We start from the raw sequence: 15,865 nt of genomic DNA, 5'->3' as shown, positions 1-15,865 counted from the left end.
TGCTGTGCAATGAAATTCTTCTAATGAGCAAATGTGTCGGATAGACAAACTGCTCTGTAATTTGGTCATTGTAGGAAGTAGAATGAGAATTTCCAGCCCCGATTCCTGAAGGACAGTACCTGCCAGTACTGACTTTAAGATTATTTTTTTTCTGGACACTTCATGACCTATTATAAGAAGGTCCTTTATTCATATAAATAATTCTTGCGATACTCTGTAAAATAACTTGCACATATAGGTAGTTGCTTGAATAACAGCTACAGAATTTGATCTTACAGGAATGACTTCAGCAGAGATTCCTAAAGAATCCATCATTCGTGGTGAAAATCTTAAACTTGTTTAGAAGTAATGCAAAACTATGTGCTATTTGTAAATCTTTACTTAGTCTGTATCTACCTGCAGTAACAACATCATTCTCAGATTTATTTTAATGGAATCTGAAGCCAGAGAGAAGCTTGTGCCCTGCAGCTGACCTCTGCAGAGCTCCTGAAGTGAATGGATAGCAGAAGTCAGTCATTTAGTAAAGGCAGAAGAATCAACAGTGTAGCAGCGTGACAGAGAAAAGGAAATCGGGACACATGAGAATCTCGTTTTTGTCCACCTAAGTATGAACTAAAATGTCAGCTATACAATAGGAAACTGTTGTAGGGCAATGCGGTAAAAACAAATAAATAAATCCCTCCCCGCCTCAATATTTTTAAAATAATAATAATTAAAAACTTCTAACAGTATTTACTAGACAGACTGCTATGAAAAATAAATAAATAAATGTAAGCACTTGGTCAGTCTGGCAATACTAAAGGCTGACTTGCTGAGGTTGGCAACTGTGCTTAAAAAATGAATTCTGTCTGAAAAAAAGAAGCACTTTAAAACATTTTTTTTTAGATGGACTTTATTCATGTGTGTTTATTAAATTCAAAGACCACAGCCTGGAAGTGTGAAAAGCACCTTTTGCTTGTCAAAAGTCAAGATGATCTGACATGAGAGGTGTTGGGGTGTGAAGCAACCTGCAGGGCTTGGCCCACCGTAGACAGCTTCAGAAAAAGTAATGAATACCAAGGGACTCTGAGGGACAGAAGAGACTCCAAGATGTTGTGATGGCTTAATTACCATGTCCTCACTGACTGAAGTAGGTAAAAATGCTGTAAGATTTCTTTGTATGCATTTTGCAGTTTAATTGTAGTCTTTAAGCTCTGAAAGGCCAAGGCACAATGGTTCCCAACATCGGACCCAGGGAACCACCAAAGCTGATGATCTGAGAACACAAAGCCATGTACTTACCATTAGTGCCATTCATGCTTCTCTGCCTTCATTGATGAACATGTTCCTGGCTCCCAAAAGTCAGCCCCAGACAGAGCTGCAAGCAGCACGCTGTATTTCATAACCCTGAGCTCCATTCCCATTATTGCTCCTTACGGCAGTTTTAAAGATGTGCTTTATTTAAATAAGCTTCTCTTCATTGAAATAACTGCAACAGATGTTTTATGTTCTGTTTGTTTAGCTATGTGGTAACACTGTGGAGAGAGATTAAATTAACTCCCCAAGCAGCATATTTCTAGGGTGAAGCTAAAGAAGACAGAGAAGCATATGTCCAAGGGAAAGTCAAGCATGCATTCAAGGGACGGATAGATTGGCAGCACTGCACGTACTGATTCTTTACATGGTTTCATTGCTTTCAGTGCAAAAGTGTGCATCACATCACCGAGATCGGCAGGGCGCTTACTGTGCTTTTTTAAGCTTCAGAGTTGTGATAACGGAAATGGATTAATTCTAAAGCTTATGGCTAATTTATCTTTGTTCTCCTGAACCATATTTCCCTATATTCCCCTAATGTTCCTGCATTTTTATGTATTAATAATCTTTGTCTACTGTACAGATTAACATATATCACAGTTAAAAGTGTTATTGAAGAAAGGGTATTGGGTCATGTCACATATTTCACTTCTTAACGCTCAGCAAGGCTAGAATGAAATTTCAGGGCCTTCATTAAAGCATAATAGTAATTTATTTGACGAAATGTAAAAGATTAAAAAAAAATCCTGTTAACAATTCCTTGAAGCTGGGTCATGGAAACTTCATCACATTGCATACACTTGGATAATCAAGGCTGCCCAGCAATCTTTCTTAAAAAAAATAGTAATAAAAAGATATATTTTAAAGCTTTTTGTATACTGAGTAAATAAATCCAAACACTGTACAAATTCAGTAGTGAAATATCTGTCATGATTTTAGCCTTGCTTGTCATCATTAACAGAACGATAGATCCACCCACGAGTCACAAGCACCATGACAAACCGTGTTAAGTCAAGATGACAACTTTTTTCATCTAAATGAAAAAAGAAGTCAAGAGAATGTCACTGTTCCCAGACTGAAGTCTTCTGACAACACAAAGTTAATGACACCACAACAATCTTTCTCAACAGATGCCTTTAACTATAACTTTGATGTGAGAAACATGCTTTGAACACGGTGTATTCTCCAAAGCATTAGTCATGAATAGGCATCTTGGGTCAGATTCGTTTCTCTTCTTTCCAGGTCTGGATATACAGAGTTATTTTGATTGTATCTCCATTTGAATGGTGAACCATTTTGAATTAATGGAGCAGGACACATTTAAGTATGAACTTTGGTAACTTGTGCACGGTAATGGTGTAGGATTTATTGTGTTGTATACAGCACAATTTTGTGTGGAGTACCTTGTGTCCAACACAAGGGGAAAAAAAAAAAAAAGAAAAAAAAAAAGTGAATGCTTTTTGAACTGCTTTTAGCAGAGCTAAACCAAGCAGCTGAGATAGTGAAATTAAAGACATTTGGTAGCAAACTCAGAGATGTCAGAAGGCTGACATCAGATGGCTGATGATGTCAGAAGATGTGAGACAGAAGATGGGCTGAGAAAGCATCAGTATTTTCTGATGATCCAGAAAATGCTTGCTACTATCCAATACAAAGAGAATTTATGTTTAAAAAAGATAAAAGCCAACAGTTTAATGCTAGGTTGAATGTTTCCATCGATAGCTCAGGCAGGAAAAGCATGGTCTTACAGCTAGGGAAATGACTGGTTTAGAAATGATCGATGCTTCTGTTCCTGGACCTTTGGACTGAGCTGTCATTCTGCAGATCGCTGAGTCTTAGCTCCCTGAGAGGAGGACTGTGTTGCTGGCATACCTGAGTCCTCTCAAATTGTAAGGTGTGTATTTTTAGAGCTCCAGGTTCCCCATTTTGCAGAAGAGGAGGTAAAGCACAGAGAGATTACCGCAGTATGTATGAGGTTGTTCTGGAAGTTCGCAGGAGGGGTAGGATGTACCAGGTTTTGTGCTACCTTTTTGACCTTCTGTTCTTCTCCCAGTCTTGACCAGGCTTGTTCATCATTTGTCGTGGAAGAAATAGCTGGTTGTATCTATACCTGCTCAGTTATCCTTAGCACCATCTGTTGTTGCTTTTTCAAATCAACATAAAGAGTGTTCATATCCCTGCAGTGTGCTTCCATGGTTTCTGAGCTGTGCTAAGAGCATCCCCACGGTGTGCTTCCCTTGTTTCCTAGCTGTGCTATGAAACCCTGACAATCTGCATCTCTTCTCTGCAGGGCCACCCTCCCAGTGCACACATAGCTGCATCTCCTTCCGAGACATGTATAGATGCATGACTCCGTTCTCTGCACAGCCTTTTTGTTCCTTCACATAAATTCATTCATGCCAGCTTGTCATCAATTACTGCGTTTATGCCCATTCATTATTTAGTGGATGATAAAGAAATGGTGTAATTCAGAAAAGCACAACACCAGGAAAACAAGTGGACGAGGTTTCCTTCAGCTAGCTGAAGAGGTGTCCCAGGCCTCTCTCCTCACCTTGTAGGTGATGCTTGTAGGTGACGGTTCAGTCCAGTCCCACTTGACTGCAGGCCTGTAATTAGCACTAGTGTAAGAGCACGAGTTTAAAAGTAAGCACATGGGCTGGCATTAACAGGATCAGGGCCTAAACAGAACAACTCCCCGTGTGTGTGTGTTACTGGCATGTGCTCTGTGCCCTCTCTCAATGCCAATGTAATTATCTGCTTCCTTTACTGTTTTCTTTCAGCTGAAATAACAAGGCTGAAAAATCCTCAGTGTGTATGGGAATGCTGAAAGCTACAGTCAGTCGTTAATAATTTAGAGAGGTAATTTACCTCCAATTGATTTGTACCCTTAAAATATTGTATGTTTTTCACCACGACTCTAAAATGTCTGTCTTTTGTTCTTCTCTTATGTCTGTGAATCGGGAAGGTGGAAAAGATGGCCAGCCTCCACAACATACATGTGCGCACGGGTTGCTTCTGTAACACAGGAGCCTGCCAGATGCATTTGGGTATAAGCGATGAGGACATCCAAAGGAACCTGCAGGTTAGTTTCTGAATGAGATTATGTGATACACTGACCATAGAAAATATCTAGATTCCATGACCCAGAAGACATCTTTTGGCTATAAATCCTGAATTTCCTGAGGGATGGGAGGTTTGAAGAGGAGAGAAGAAAATCTGATCCTACCTATATCCAACAACAAAAACAAAAGCTAAATAGTAAAGAATAAAATAGGTGTTTCGTAAATGAAGGTGGGTTTAATTTGCTTTCCCTGATTTTTCAACTTAATTACCATGGTAAAGAAATAATTGAATCAATACGTTGAAATTAGGTCTTGAAACAAATTTGATGGACCCAAAGCAGAGTAGGTTGGTTTTATTTCATTGGAAAATATGAAAATGTGGCTTCTTGGTCTGATTTGGAATTACATGAAATCCAGCCTTCCTGCAGAATGGAAGTTCCCAGACAATTTGTCTCATGTTGTTCTTCAAGTATCTTTAATAGTACTTATTAATTATTACTTTGGGACATTACAGTTTAAAAGACATACACAAACTGGACAAGAAACAATAAATGAGAATACCCAGTGAAACTCTGACAGTGAAATAAATTTAGATGACTTCTACTTAGATTATTGATGTGTTAGACTGGTAGAATGTGAATGTAAAGACTGCTTTCTCGATGACTAATATTTTCCAAAAATCATTATTAAAAGATGTATATAGCAGGATGTATTACAGTGAAGTGGGGGAGGCTTCACATCTGTGTATTTGTCAGATTTTGAAATTACAGTATATTAATACAGAACTATTCAAAACTTTATTAATGGTATTCCTCAAAAGAGAAAAAATATATATAATGGATGTATGGGTATTATAGGTCCCTTATCATTTCACAGAGGCATTTAGATAACGTTTGCAAGCACATTTATATGCAAGACTGATAGCACAAGATCTTAAACAGGGAGAGCTCTTTAGTACCTTCCATGGCAAAATGGTGGTTTCATTTACTATTGAAAGCTCCATGTCCATAGTTTACTCATGAATAGTCTCTTTAAGAGCAGGTGAGTGATGCTTGAATTTTCAAGAGGGTGCAGGTTCCCCAGGATAATTAGAGAAAGGAGAAAAGCTCTTCCCTTCTCTTAAAGCAGAAAATACCAAATGGCCAGGTACACTAATCTTGTTTCTTCTCACCAGAGGAAGATTTCGATAAGCCTCATATGGGTCTGTATCATGTTAATAAAGCTCAACATCTTAACCAGGATAGGCTAAACACAAAAGCCAAAATTACAGACATTTCATCTGCCACAAGTGGTATGATGAAGTAGTACAGTCAACCACTTACTATTTTGAGACAGTCTTGCCAGTCCTTTGGAAAGATTTGGATGAGTTATTGACAACATTACTTTGTAGGGGGAAGACTTTTTTTCATATTACTGGCGTATGTACTTTGTTTTTGCCTTTTCCCAGTGTGCTGACTGTGTTCTTCCTCCCCTGATGAAGATTTCCATGTTCAAAGTGCTTGTGAGGGAGGACCTTCTATCGTCAAGGGTCCCTGGAGAATTGTGGTTAGTTTTCTTAGGATGTTAGGTAGGAACTCATTTACTTATTTGCACAGCAGGAACCTCTCTCATCAGTCAATCAATCAATACTTGGCAGAAGTGTTCCACATATATTAACAGATGCAACCTAATTTTGTAAATGTTGCTTCTGCTCTATTGTCACGAATAAAAGCTATGTTCCAGTGCATTACAATATTTGCTACTGCATTGCATGCTTTGACATAGTTTTTTTTCATTTCTCCTGGAAAAAGTGGGACCTGTGTTCACTGAACTGTGACATTCCTTGCTTTAAAAAGCCCTCATGTAAATAATCTATTCACACTTCTATTTTTATTTAACAGAAATGCATAAATAAATGAATTTCAGAGGGAAAAAAAAAAAAAAAAAAAAAAACAGCTGCTGCATTTAAAGGAATAAGGGTGCTGACTTAGAACTAAATCTCATGTCCATTGGTGAGCTAATGTTAGGTAGGTGATCGAAGGGAGTTTCTGGCTTATCTCACTGGAAGTGAGTGGCAGCACTCACTGACCTACTCAACTGAAGGAGAAACTTCTGCTCCACTCCACCTCCTGGGAGTTTTCTGGGGAGTGCTGTATGAAAGATACATCAAATATAAGGTTATTGGAGGTCAATATTATGATATTTGAGGGACAATTTTTTCAACAAAGGTTTATCATGAGCTGAAACCTGTGTTTTTCAAATGAAGCAATGTTAGGGGGAAGGCTACTTCCATCTGTCCTGAAAGCAACATGTTGACTGGATCAGCAAGACAAATTTACTGGGTATCACAATGATGAGGGAACTCACTTTGGATGTTCCAGTTTTATATTCAAGTCTCTGCTTTGCTAAATGTCCCAGACCAGTTCTTAGCAGTGTATCTGTCCACTTGGTTTTAAGACAAACCATGAGTAAGCGATTGATTATATAGAATCATAGAATCATAGAATATCCTGAGTTGGAAGGGACCCTTAAGGATCATCAAGTCCAACTCTTGACACCGCACAGGTCTACCCAAAAGTTCAGACCATGTGACTAAGTGCACAGTCCAATCTCTTCTTAAATTCAGTCAGGCTCGGTGCAGTGACCACTTCCCTGGGGAGCCTGTTCCAGTGTGCAACCACTCTCTCTGTGAAGAACCCCCTCCTGATGTCAAGCCTAAACTTCCCCTGCCTCAGCTTAACCCTGTTCCCGCGGGTCCTGTCGCTGGTGTTAATGGAGAAAAGGTCTCCTGCCTCTCGACACCCCCAAAACAGAACTGTTCTGACAGCAAATATCAAGAAGTCTAGTGGTTTGTTCACCTATCTAAATGTAATGTCCCAGTTTGAATCTCACTGAACTAATGAAGTTGAGACAGGAATATATCTGGAGACTGCCCTTGCTAACAGGACGTTCTGGCATGTGCAAACTTCTTCTGATTCTTAACATAAGTTTTTGAAAAGTCTCTCTTGCCTTAAGGTAGAATAGGGCAAGCATCTCAAAACAATCGTCTTCCCAGCTTGATAAGGTAATAAGACAGATGGGATTTTTTTTCTTCATTCTCTCTTTGTATTCATGGGTTAACTGTGTATTTCTGAAAACAGTTTTTTGGTTAGAATTAACAGACTAGTGAATAACTATGTAAAGTAAGAAGGTCTGTCATAGTAGCTCTGTTTGTCTTCCTATTTCAAACTAGGCTGGCCATGTCTGTGGAGATGATATAGACATAATTGATGGACGTCCCACTGGTTCTGTGAGAATATCCTTTGGCTACATGTCTTCCTTTGAAGATGCACAGACTTTCTTGAAATTCATCGTAGCCACCAGGTTCTCCAAGTCGGACACTGAGATTCCCTTCCAGTCCTCTGTTACAAAGCTGACAACAGAGCCTGTCCCAGATGATGGCACTTACTTTAAGAACGCAGATAAATTGTCTCCAAGAACACACATCTCAGACAGAGAATTTGGGAATAATTCATCTGTGACAGTGAAGACTGTTGACTGGCAGCCAGCGGAGTCTGAGTCGGAAAGCATAAGGGCAACTATTTCTGAGACTGCGGTGCCAGCATACAGAGGAGATGGCAACCCCGTTACCGTCACCAACATTTTCCTTTACCCAATCAAATCCTGCTCTGCATTTGAGGTATATGTTTTAATATATTCTTAAATATTCATCCCAACCTTGTGTTTTTTTTCATTATTGCTGTTGAACATGTCAACCAGGAATAACATGTATATGAGATATTAGGAAATAGTATATGGATAACCATTTTTTCCTTTTCTCCAATTCCTAGGATCAAGTCTTACATGATAAGGCACTTTCAAAGTTTTTCAATTAGACTGAAGTTACAGGAATGAGATGCGTCTTCAGCTCTCCCTCCTCCCCGCCCCAACAGACAAATCTGCACATAATATGCAGTCTTAGAAAAAAAAAAAAAAGAAAAAAAACAGTTGGATTTGCAAAACTTGACTAAAATATAATCAAGTAATTAGTATGCTTTCACAGAATGACATGTGATGGACTTGAAGGCATTGATGGGTAGGCAGCAATTGAGAAATAACTTGATTAACATGTTATAATTGAGAGGAGGCTGATTTACATTACAAAGAAATGTTATCATTAAAAATACATTTGCAACAGAAATATGACATTTAAGTGTTGCTGCGCTATTTGAAAGTTCACTCTTTGAAGATTTTAATTGCTTTTTTGCCAAGTTAATAATATCGTCACCTTAGCTGTGACTTTTTTTTTTAAATAATGCATGATGAAATAGGTGTATGGCCCACACATGACCTAGAATGTGACTCTGCTTAGTACCATACTGGGAAGTGATTTAATGAATGTCAATAACAGTATAACTTTCCCTATGAAAACTTGCTGGTCTAGGTCATTGTCTCACATCTGAATGAAAATTGGGGTCAAATCCAGTGACAAATCACCTGCATTTAAAATATTGCTTCTCAGCTGATTTGGTTGTGATTTATTTTTTTTTTCTTAATGCAAAAAGAATCCGGGGAATTGAAGCAAAGGGTATTATGGCATGTTCAACAAAACAACTACATTTTTAAACTTGGTTTTGCTCATAATGTTTCTAATTCAGAGGCACAATCTCAAGCATTACATGAGATCTGAACAATTTTCCACGCCTTACTAACCTCCCACTAAATCAAACTGTTTAGAAAATCAAAGTAATCCCACATTTCTTGTGAGAATATTTTAACCTCTGTTTAAGTGTTGCAGGTATTATAGTTTTATTGCAGAAGCTCTCTACAGAAGTTGCTGAAATATGTTCTAGCAGTATTCAGGTCCCTTTGGGGTTAAATTCTATTTTTAACATGCAGGCCAATGTTATGAGATACATACCACAACATTCAGTGCTAGGAAGGCTTTGAAATGATTGTACCCAGGAGCAGGTAAGACATACCTCAGCATGAAAGACAGCTTATGTTTTCCCACAAACTAAGCCAGCTTTCCTCTCTTCAAGCTCTGTGGGGAAACTACCCTAGTTGATAAATGCATATAAACCTGGCACTCCCTGGCAGACAGAACTGGAGTTTTATATGGAGGGGGAAATCCCCATTCTTCATGCGTACTTCTTGTCCCAGTTAGTGGACCCACAGTGAAAGCAGAGTTCGTCTTACTTGATCTTACCCCTCTGAAGGTAATTATTCTTTAAGCAGTGAGAGGTAGATACCTCCTAATTCATCTTATCATAAAATAGGCATCTGTAGTAGGAAAATGAATTGCTGCTGGATATTTCTGTCTCTTTCCATTTACTACAGGAGGAATAGGTTGGATAAAACAGAAGGAATGGGCTCTCATGGTCTTCAGTTAGAAGCCAAGAATTAGAATTCAGTATAATGGTTTTAATACAAAATACCTTTTAAATGCTTTGTACTTGTTGGAAAGTTAGGAAAAATATTTTCCTTATTAAAATTTTATCTCCATTTTTATCAGTTAGAAGGTAGCTCTAAGCTAGTTGATGTGAAAAATTGAAAGTGGTTTAGGAATTAGGCTGCAGTAAATTCACTCATCCTGTACTTGGATTCTTGAGATCAGAATCTCATAGATTTGTAAGTTCAAGTGCAGGCCTCCAGCTCATATGGTAGGTCAGACCTTCTGTGTGTGTAGCAAATGGGCTTTATTGGGAAGTAGATGATCACTTGCATTTGCCTAAAATAAAATGTGGAGTAGAAGATTCCACCTAGTTGTGTGTGCAGGACCTCGTCCATCTGCCAGAGAAGTCTACCCGTTGACTTGGTGGCTGCAGGGCAGATGACTTGATTAGTGGCAGGAGGACAGACTTGATGAGGACATGAGTACAAGCTCACAGAAGTTTGATCTCCACTTTAGAGTCACATAATCTCCTCTTTATCTTTACCTAAACTCTGATTTCTCTAGTCTATTCTAAGTGTTTTAGGGCAGGAGGTACTTTTCCCAAGAAAATGAGAGTGACGAGCATGCTTTGGCAGCTGGGAGGATGAAGCATTAAGGTCTTCAGCTTACTGCAGGTTGGTTAGCTCCTGCAGCATGTATGTTTCATCAAGTGCTCCTGGCCACGGGACTGTCTGTTCAGTGATGTTACATGGATTTCCTACATATGGCTCAGGAAGTAGAGGGCAGAATATTCTAGCTGAATGTCTTAAATGTGCTTTAATTTCCCTACAATTATTTTATTAAACAGGGAGAAGCAGAAAAGAGGAGTACCCTGTGTCCCTGACCACATTTTTCTTCTTTTCCAGCATAAAAACATGTTTTAAACATGCATTTTTAAACATGAACATCTCTTATGTCAATGAATTTTGCATAATTACTTAGTGCAGTGTGCCCAGTGAAAGAGGTTAGGACTTTAAACATTAATAACTTTATTATTCTTTCAGTAGAATTCAGAGGATAAAAATTGCAGCTCAACACAGAAGACAAATTAGCTTTTAATTCAAAATACAATGCAAATTCTTAGTGATCAGTAGTTAAATTATGTGTAAGACCACTAACATTTTTAAACTTGCATAATTTAAAAGCTGTTCGGTGATTGCTTTAATGTGTTTGAAAATTGTGTTAGCCTACATGATGACATTGCAGCAAATTAAGGAAAAATACAGCGCAAAGTATTTCAAAGAAAAATCTTAAAAAGAAAAAAAAAAAACAAAACCATGTTTTTGCAATGGATGTTCTTACATTAAAAGAAGAAAAAATGCTTAAGAAGGTAGAACACCGTGTACTGGTTGTGCTCGGTGCAGTGGTCCTTGCTGGTGACAGGTAGGGAAGACCTTATGTTGGATGATTAGCCTACCCGCCCTGCTGGGAAAGAAGGTGTATGTTAGCATCTATCAGTAAAATCGTGGTGTCCCTGCTTTCTGTCTTTCTGTCTAACTTGTCTCAAGCAGAGATGGTCAGACAACCTTAAGGAATCAGTGCGATACAGTATTGCTCACTGTGATGGAAGCTACCCTGTTTTATTTTACTTTGCAGTAAGCTTCACTGGCTGCTTCGCTTCACTATTTTAGTTGCCTGAATGTAGATATTTAGTGCTGTTTGAGTGCCCTGCCTTACCTCCTGCTGCTGGTCCACCAGGATGCAGATCTTCTTTGCAGCCTGTGTCATATCTGCTGGCCCGGGGCAGACATCTCAGATGTAATCCAAGGGAGCCGAATCGAATCACTCTTCTCATGTCTCAGATGAAAGCAGAGCAGGCAGGCTCTGAACTGCTCTAAGTTGCTTGCAGTCCTTGAACAATCCCTTCAGCCTCTTTCAAACACTGGTGGGAGAGGGTCCGCACAGGTCGCCAGCTTAAATGCTAATGAGAATAGAAATTTTTATTTTCTTCTGCACTTACCTCCAGTATTAGCAGCAAAACAGCTCTGATTATTTCATGATCAACTGTGACTCTCTGTCCAAGGCAGGGTACACAGTTATTTGGTTGTTGCAACTTTATTTATTGGAGCAAACATGCAGTGCAGTAAGTTGAAACGTGGGGAGAAAGTAGGGCACTAGACTGTCTACTAGGGATATCCATGAGAGAAAAGGAACTTACTGCTGGGCACATTTAGGTATTATTCTTTTTACAACAGTAGACACCCAGAGGAAGGGGGAAAATGGACTCAACTCCTATAGTTGTGTGCTGAATCTCAGAGTGGAGCTTGGACTTACTTGCCAGTATTTTGGACCTACCAGAGGTATTTTAAATGGAAGGTGCTGATTATTTCCAAATATCTGTTGCCTCATTAGCTGAGCTTTCCCCATCGTGCCTATGAACATGTAAGAATTATCCAAAGCTCTGATTAAACAAGAAGGTTTTGTTTTGTTCATAAAAACTGTAGTCTTCAGTGAAGGGTAAGCATACACCTAAACTGTCTCCTGAATAAAACTGCTGTCCTACAGTGGAAGCGAAGCAATTGAATGTTGTTATTGGGAGCCAGAAATCACTGTATTTAGGCTCTTTCTGTGTTTTTCCGATCTTTTTGTTTATTCTGTTTGTTGTGTCTTGCAAATCCTGTAATGATCTGTTGGATCCATGGGAGGACATATTACTGATTAGTGATCTTCTGTTTTGGAAAGGAGATTTGTTACCAGGAAATTCTTGCAGCTCTTAGATGATCACCAGCTGTTCAAAATGCATTTTGAAATCTAATTATACAGGATAACCAAACAACAGTGGCATCTCTGAAGGATAATTTCCAGCAAGGACAAAAGTCTGCACTACAGCTGATATTGCAGTCTTTGGCCTATGAGTATTCTCCTAAAAGACAGAGCAGAGGTTCACATCCTTTATGTGCTAGTAGTTTGAGGAGCTTGGACAACACGTTTTCAGATGACACTATCAGACCTAAGGATTCCAATTTTGACTGACTTTTTTTTCCACACTCACTTCGAAAACGACCAAAAAGTATTATAAAACAAGTAGGTAGATAAAATACATATCTACTCTACTTTTTTTCCATTATTTTCTGTTTGCTATATAGTTGATAGCTCACATAGTTGATAGTGGCCAAAATATTTAGAGGAACTAGTTCAGCTGTAATGCTTTCAGTGTCCACTTTCAGGACATTTTGAGTGCCTGCCCTCAGCTTCCTCTAGTCGGGCCCTAGGTGTCAATCTGTTGCTGAGGGCTCTTCCAAAGCCTGGAAGAGTTTATAAGAATGGGATTTTGTGGGTTCTGTGGCGTTTTGGACAGAGCTAAACAAAATTGTAATTTTTAATTAATCCAATCACTGTTTCAAGCCATGCTTTCTTCAGAGTATCAGGCTGTGTCTGGCATACCTTTCTCTCAACACCTTTTGCTAAATCTTTTTGCCAGTTAATTCATGTGAGCTGTGCTAAGCTTCTCTAGAAGAATTCAACAAAGTTCACCTGTGGTGAACTTTTCTCCATATTCAGCTACAATTGGAAAGCATATGTGAGTTGAAACAGTGTGTTTAAATGCCCAGCTTTATGTTAAAATAATGGTATTAATATTTTAATGTTCTGAAGGAGAAAGCAGTTATTAATATCACCCAAAGGCATTACTAAAATTGTTCCCTTTTTTGATTTCAAAATTACCATCTGTGTAGCATCAGTAACATCTGTTCTTTTCACCAGAAAAATGCCCATGAAGGCAAGGACAATATGCCTGTATAGGCTATTGGAAATAAAGAGCATTATAGAAGCAGTGGAAGGACAGATAGCAAAGACAACCACGTGTTTTGTTGCAAGGGGATTTGGAAAAACTGTTATGCACTTACTAAACAAGAAATCTCAGCAGTGGATGTTTTCTCAGATAAGATTCATTGATAAAGAGGTTTTAGCTTTGTGAAAAATGTGGAAGTTTATTCAGAATTCTGAATTTCACATTTTCCTTGCTTTCTGTTTGTTTGTTTTTGCCCTAATTCATAAAATTCACATGCAAGCCTCATATTTTGTGAATTAAAAGAAAATTGTTGAGGGGAGTGGTCCTAAAAATGGCTGAGTATAAAACAGAAAACAACTTTCAGAGTGTTTCTGTGATTGTTTGCTGTATTCTCATGGCTCTGTTAAATCAAAGTGTATGATAATATGCAACAAATTATAGTAACTCCATTCTATTCTGTCAGTTGCTTCCAGTGAGATCTTTATCTTTGACTTGCAATTAAGGTTTCTGTTATAACAGCTGACAGTGGCTTCCACAAGCTTTCCTGATTTCAAGGAAATTCATTAGTGGTTTCTTTTCCCTCTCTTGTCTTTTCAGTATGAATGTATCATGCAGCCAACATTTTCTAAACTTTTGCATCCCCTCCTGCTGCTTTTCCAGGTTACAGAATGGCCGGTAGGAAACCAGGGCTTGCTGTATGACCGTAACTGGATGGTTGTAAATCAGAATGGAGTTTGCTTGACTCAGAAACAGGAGCCAAGGCTATGTCTTGTAAATCCCTCAATTGATCTGAAGCAAAAGATTATGGTCATTCAGGCAGAAGGTAAGTAAACAACATCCTTTTTCCCCCTTCGTTACTGGTGTCAAACTTACACACAGAGACTACCTATATGCAGGAACCAAAGTACTGAATGCTGTATATGCGTGCTCACTCAAGGGACAAATTCTGCTACCAAATGTAGGCAAAAAGAAAGCCGAGGCTGTAATAGCCCTGGGTAGTTTCTAGTGTTTTGTTGGGACAAGCAGAAAGTAGATAGCGACTCCATATGTGCTCCATAAAGTGGATACTCCAGGAAGGAACTGTGAATTGATAAATGTGGAAATTTACTGACTAATCTGTCCCTCCACATCATAAAAGGGAGTCCGTCAGCCTGAAGGGACTGTTACTGCTGCGAAGGTGAAGGAATAGGAGTCTAACATCAAACACCCTGGCCAAAGACCTTCCCATTTTATAGCTGTCCCCCTTCCAGCAGCTGTGTGACTAGAGGGGTAGAGTCTTCAGTGGGAATTAATATGAATTAAGATAAGGACCAAACTTTATTTATTTAGCTCAGTTAAATACTTGCACTAGCAGGCAGAAAAAAAGCATGATGCCTGGGCTTCTTTGGATTCATCAAAACACTTTTTAGTCTCTGCTGAGGGGAGAAAAAAAAAAAAAGAGAGAGAGAAAACCGTATGGAAAGCATTACGGAAAGCCCTTTGCTACTTGGGGGTAGGAATTATTTATTTTCCTAACAGTGCTGTTAGCACTAAACGGTGGAATAGGTTTGTATTCCACAAAAGTCATTACTAATGCCAAGTTTGCATGTGGCTGAATGGCATTTATCACTTCCCTGCGGTCTAACATTTACTCACCCTGTATGTCTTAACCGTCAATAATACATGTGCTCACATTTTCCACAGCTAGAGCAAAACAAGGGTAGTTATATTCCGATTTTTCACCCCTAATTAGAACTCCATATGGGTGCTTCTGTAACTACAGCTGCTTTTCTCTTTATACAGTACAGTTGTTGTGCCCTTCAACTGTCTGAATACCCACTATAAAATCAAGTCTGACCAGTTGATTTCTTTTGTCTGTCAGGTTGGCCAAATGTACATTTGGGTACTTCCACTAGCTTTTGAATACTCTTTGCATGTTTCAAATCCCAAGCACAATCTTGTCTACTCCTAGGAATTCCAGTCTGGGTCACTGTCCCAAAGCCTGCTATTTTCTGCTCTTCCCTCTATATTATTTTTTGAAAAGGTATTGTCAATTCATTTCAATTTGATGTGGAGCACATTGCACATTTGTGTAGTATAGTTGCATATGCAACCTTCTCTGACAACTTGTAAATTACCAACTGTTTCAGAAATAATAATTTCTAGAAATTCGCTTCCTTTCCATCTCACTTTTTTTTTGCCAGTACCTCCTGCTTGTCGATGCAATGTGGAGTCTTGTCCAAACCTTCTCTATTTATCCTTCACATTTTCAGAAGTTCAGCTCTGCTGGACCTTTAGATTTTTTCATTCCACTCTTGATTATTTTTTGGGGGGTTTGTTTTGTTTTGTTTTTTTTCCTTACTAGCATCACATTCTGTAAACAAACACATTATCTCTAGACAAACACGG

The 15,865-nt window shown here is 38.8% G+C and overlaps 1 protein-coding gene across 8 annotated transcripts in view; it reads left to right on the top strand.

Moving 5' to 3' along the window:
* Positions 1-15,865, top strand: part of MOCOS (molybdenum cofactor sulfurase) — a 271,527-nt gene that overhangs the window by 228,135 nt on the left and 27,527 nt on the right. For 7 of the 8 annotated variants that reach the window (XM_068671172.1, XM_068671165.1, XM_068671168.1 and 4 more), the window contains 3 exons: positions 4,259-4,375; positions 7,567-8,013; positions 14,138-14,300. In XM_068671172.1, coding sequence (XP_068527273.1) covers positions 4,259-4,375; positions 7,567-8,013; positions 14,138-14,300 — 727 coding nt within the window. The remainder of the gene's footprint in view (positions 1-4,258; positions 4,376-7,566; positions 8,014-14,137; positions 14,301-15,865) is intronic. The other variant, XM_068671171.1, reaches the window with a different exon arrangement.

This window comes from Anas acuta, chromosome 2 (genome assembly GCF_963932015.1).
Source record: "Anas acuta chromosome 2, bAnaAcu1.1, whole genome shotgun sequence".
Lineage (NCBI taxonomy): Eukaryota > Metazoa > Chordata > Aves > Anseriformes > Anatidae > Anas > Anas acuta.
The sequence above is the reverse complement of the archived record's forward strand: the minus strand, read 5'-3'. Positions and strand labels throughout refer to the sequence as shown.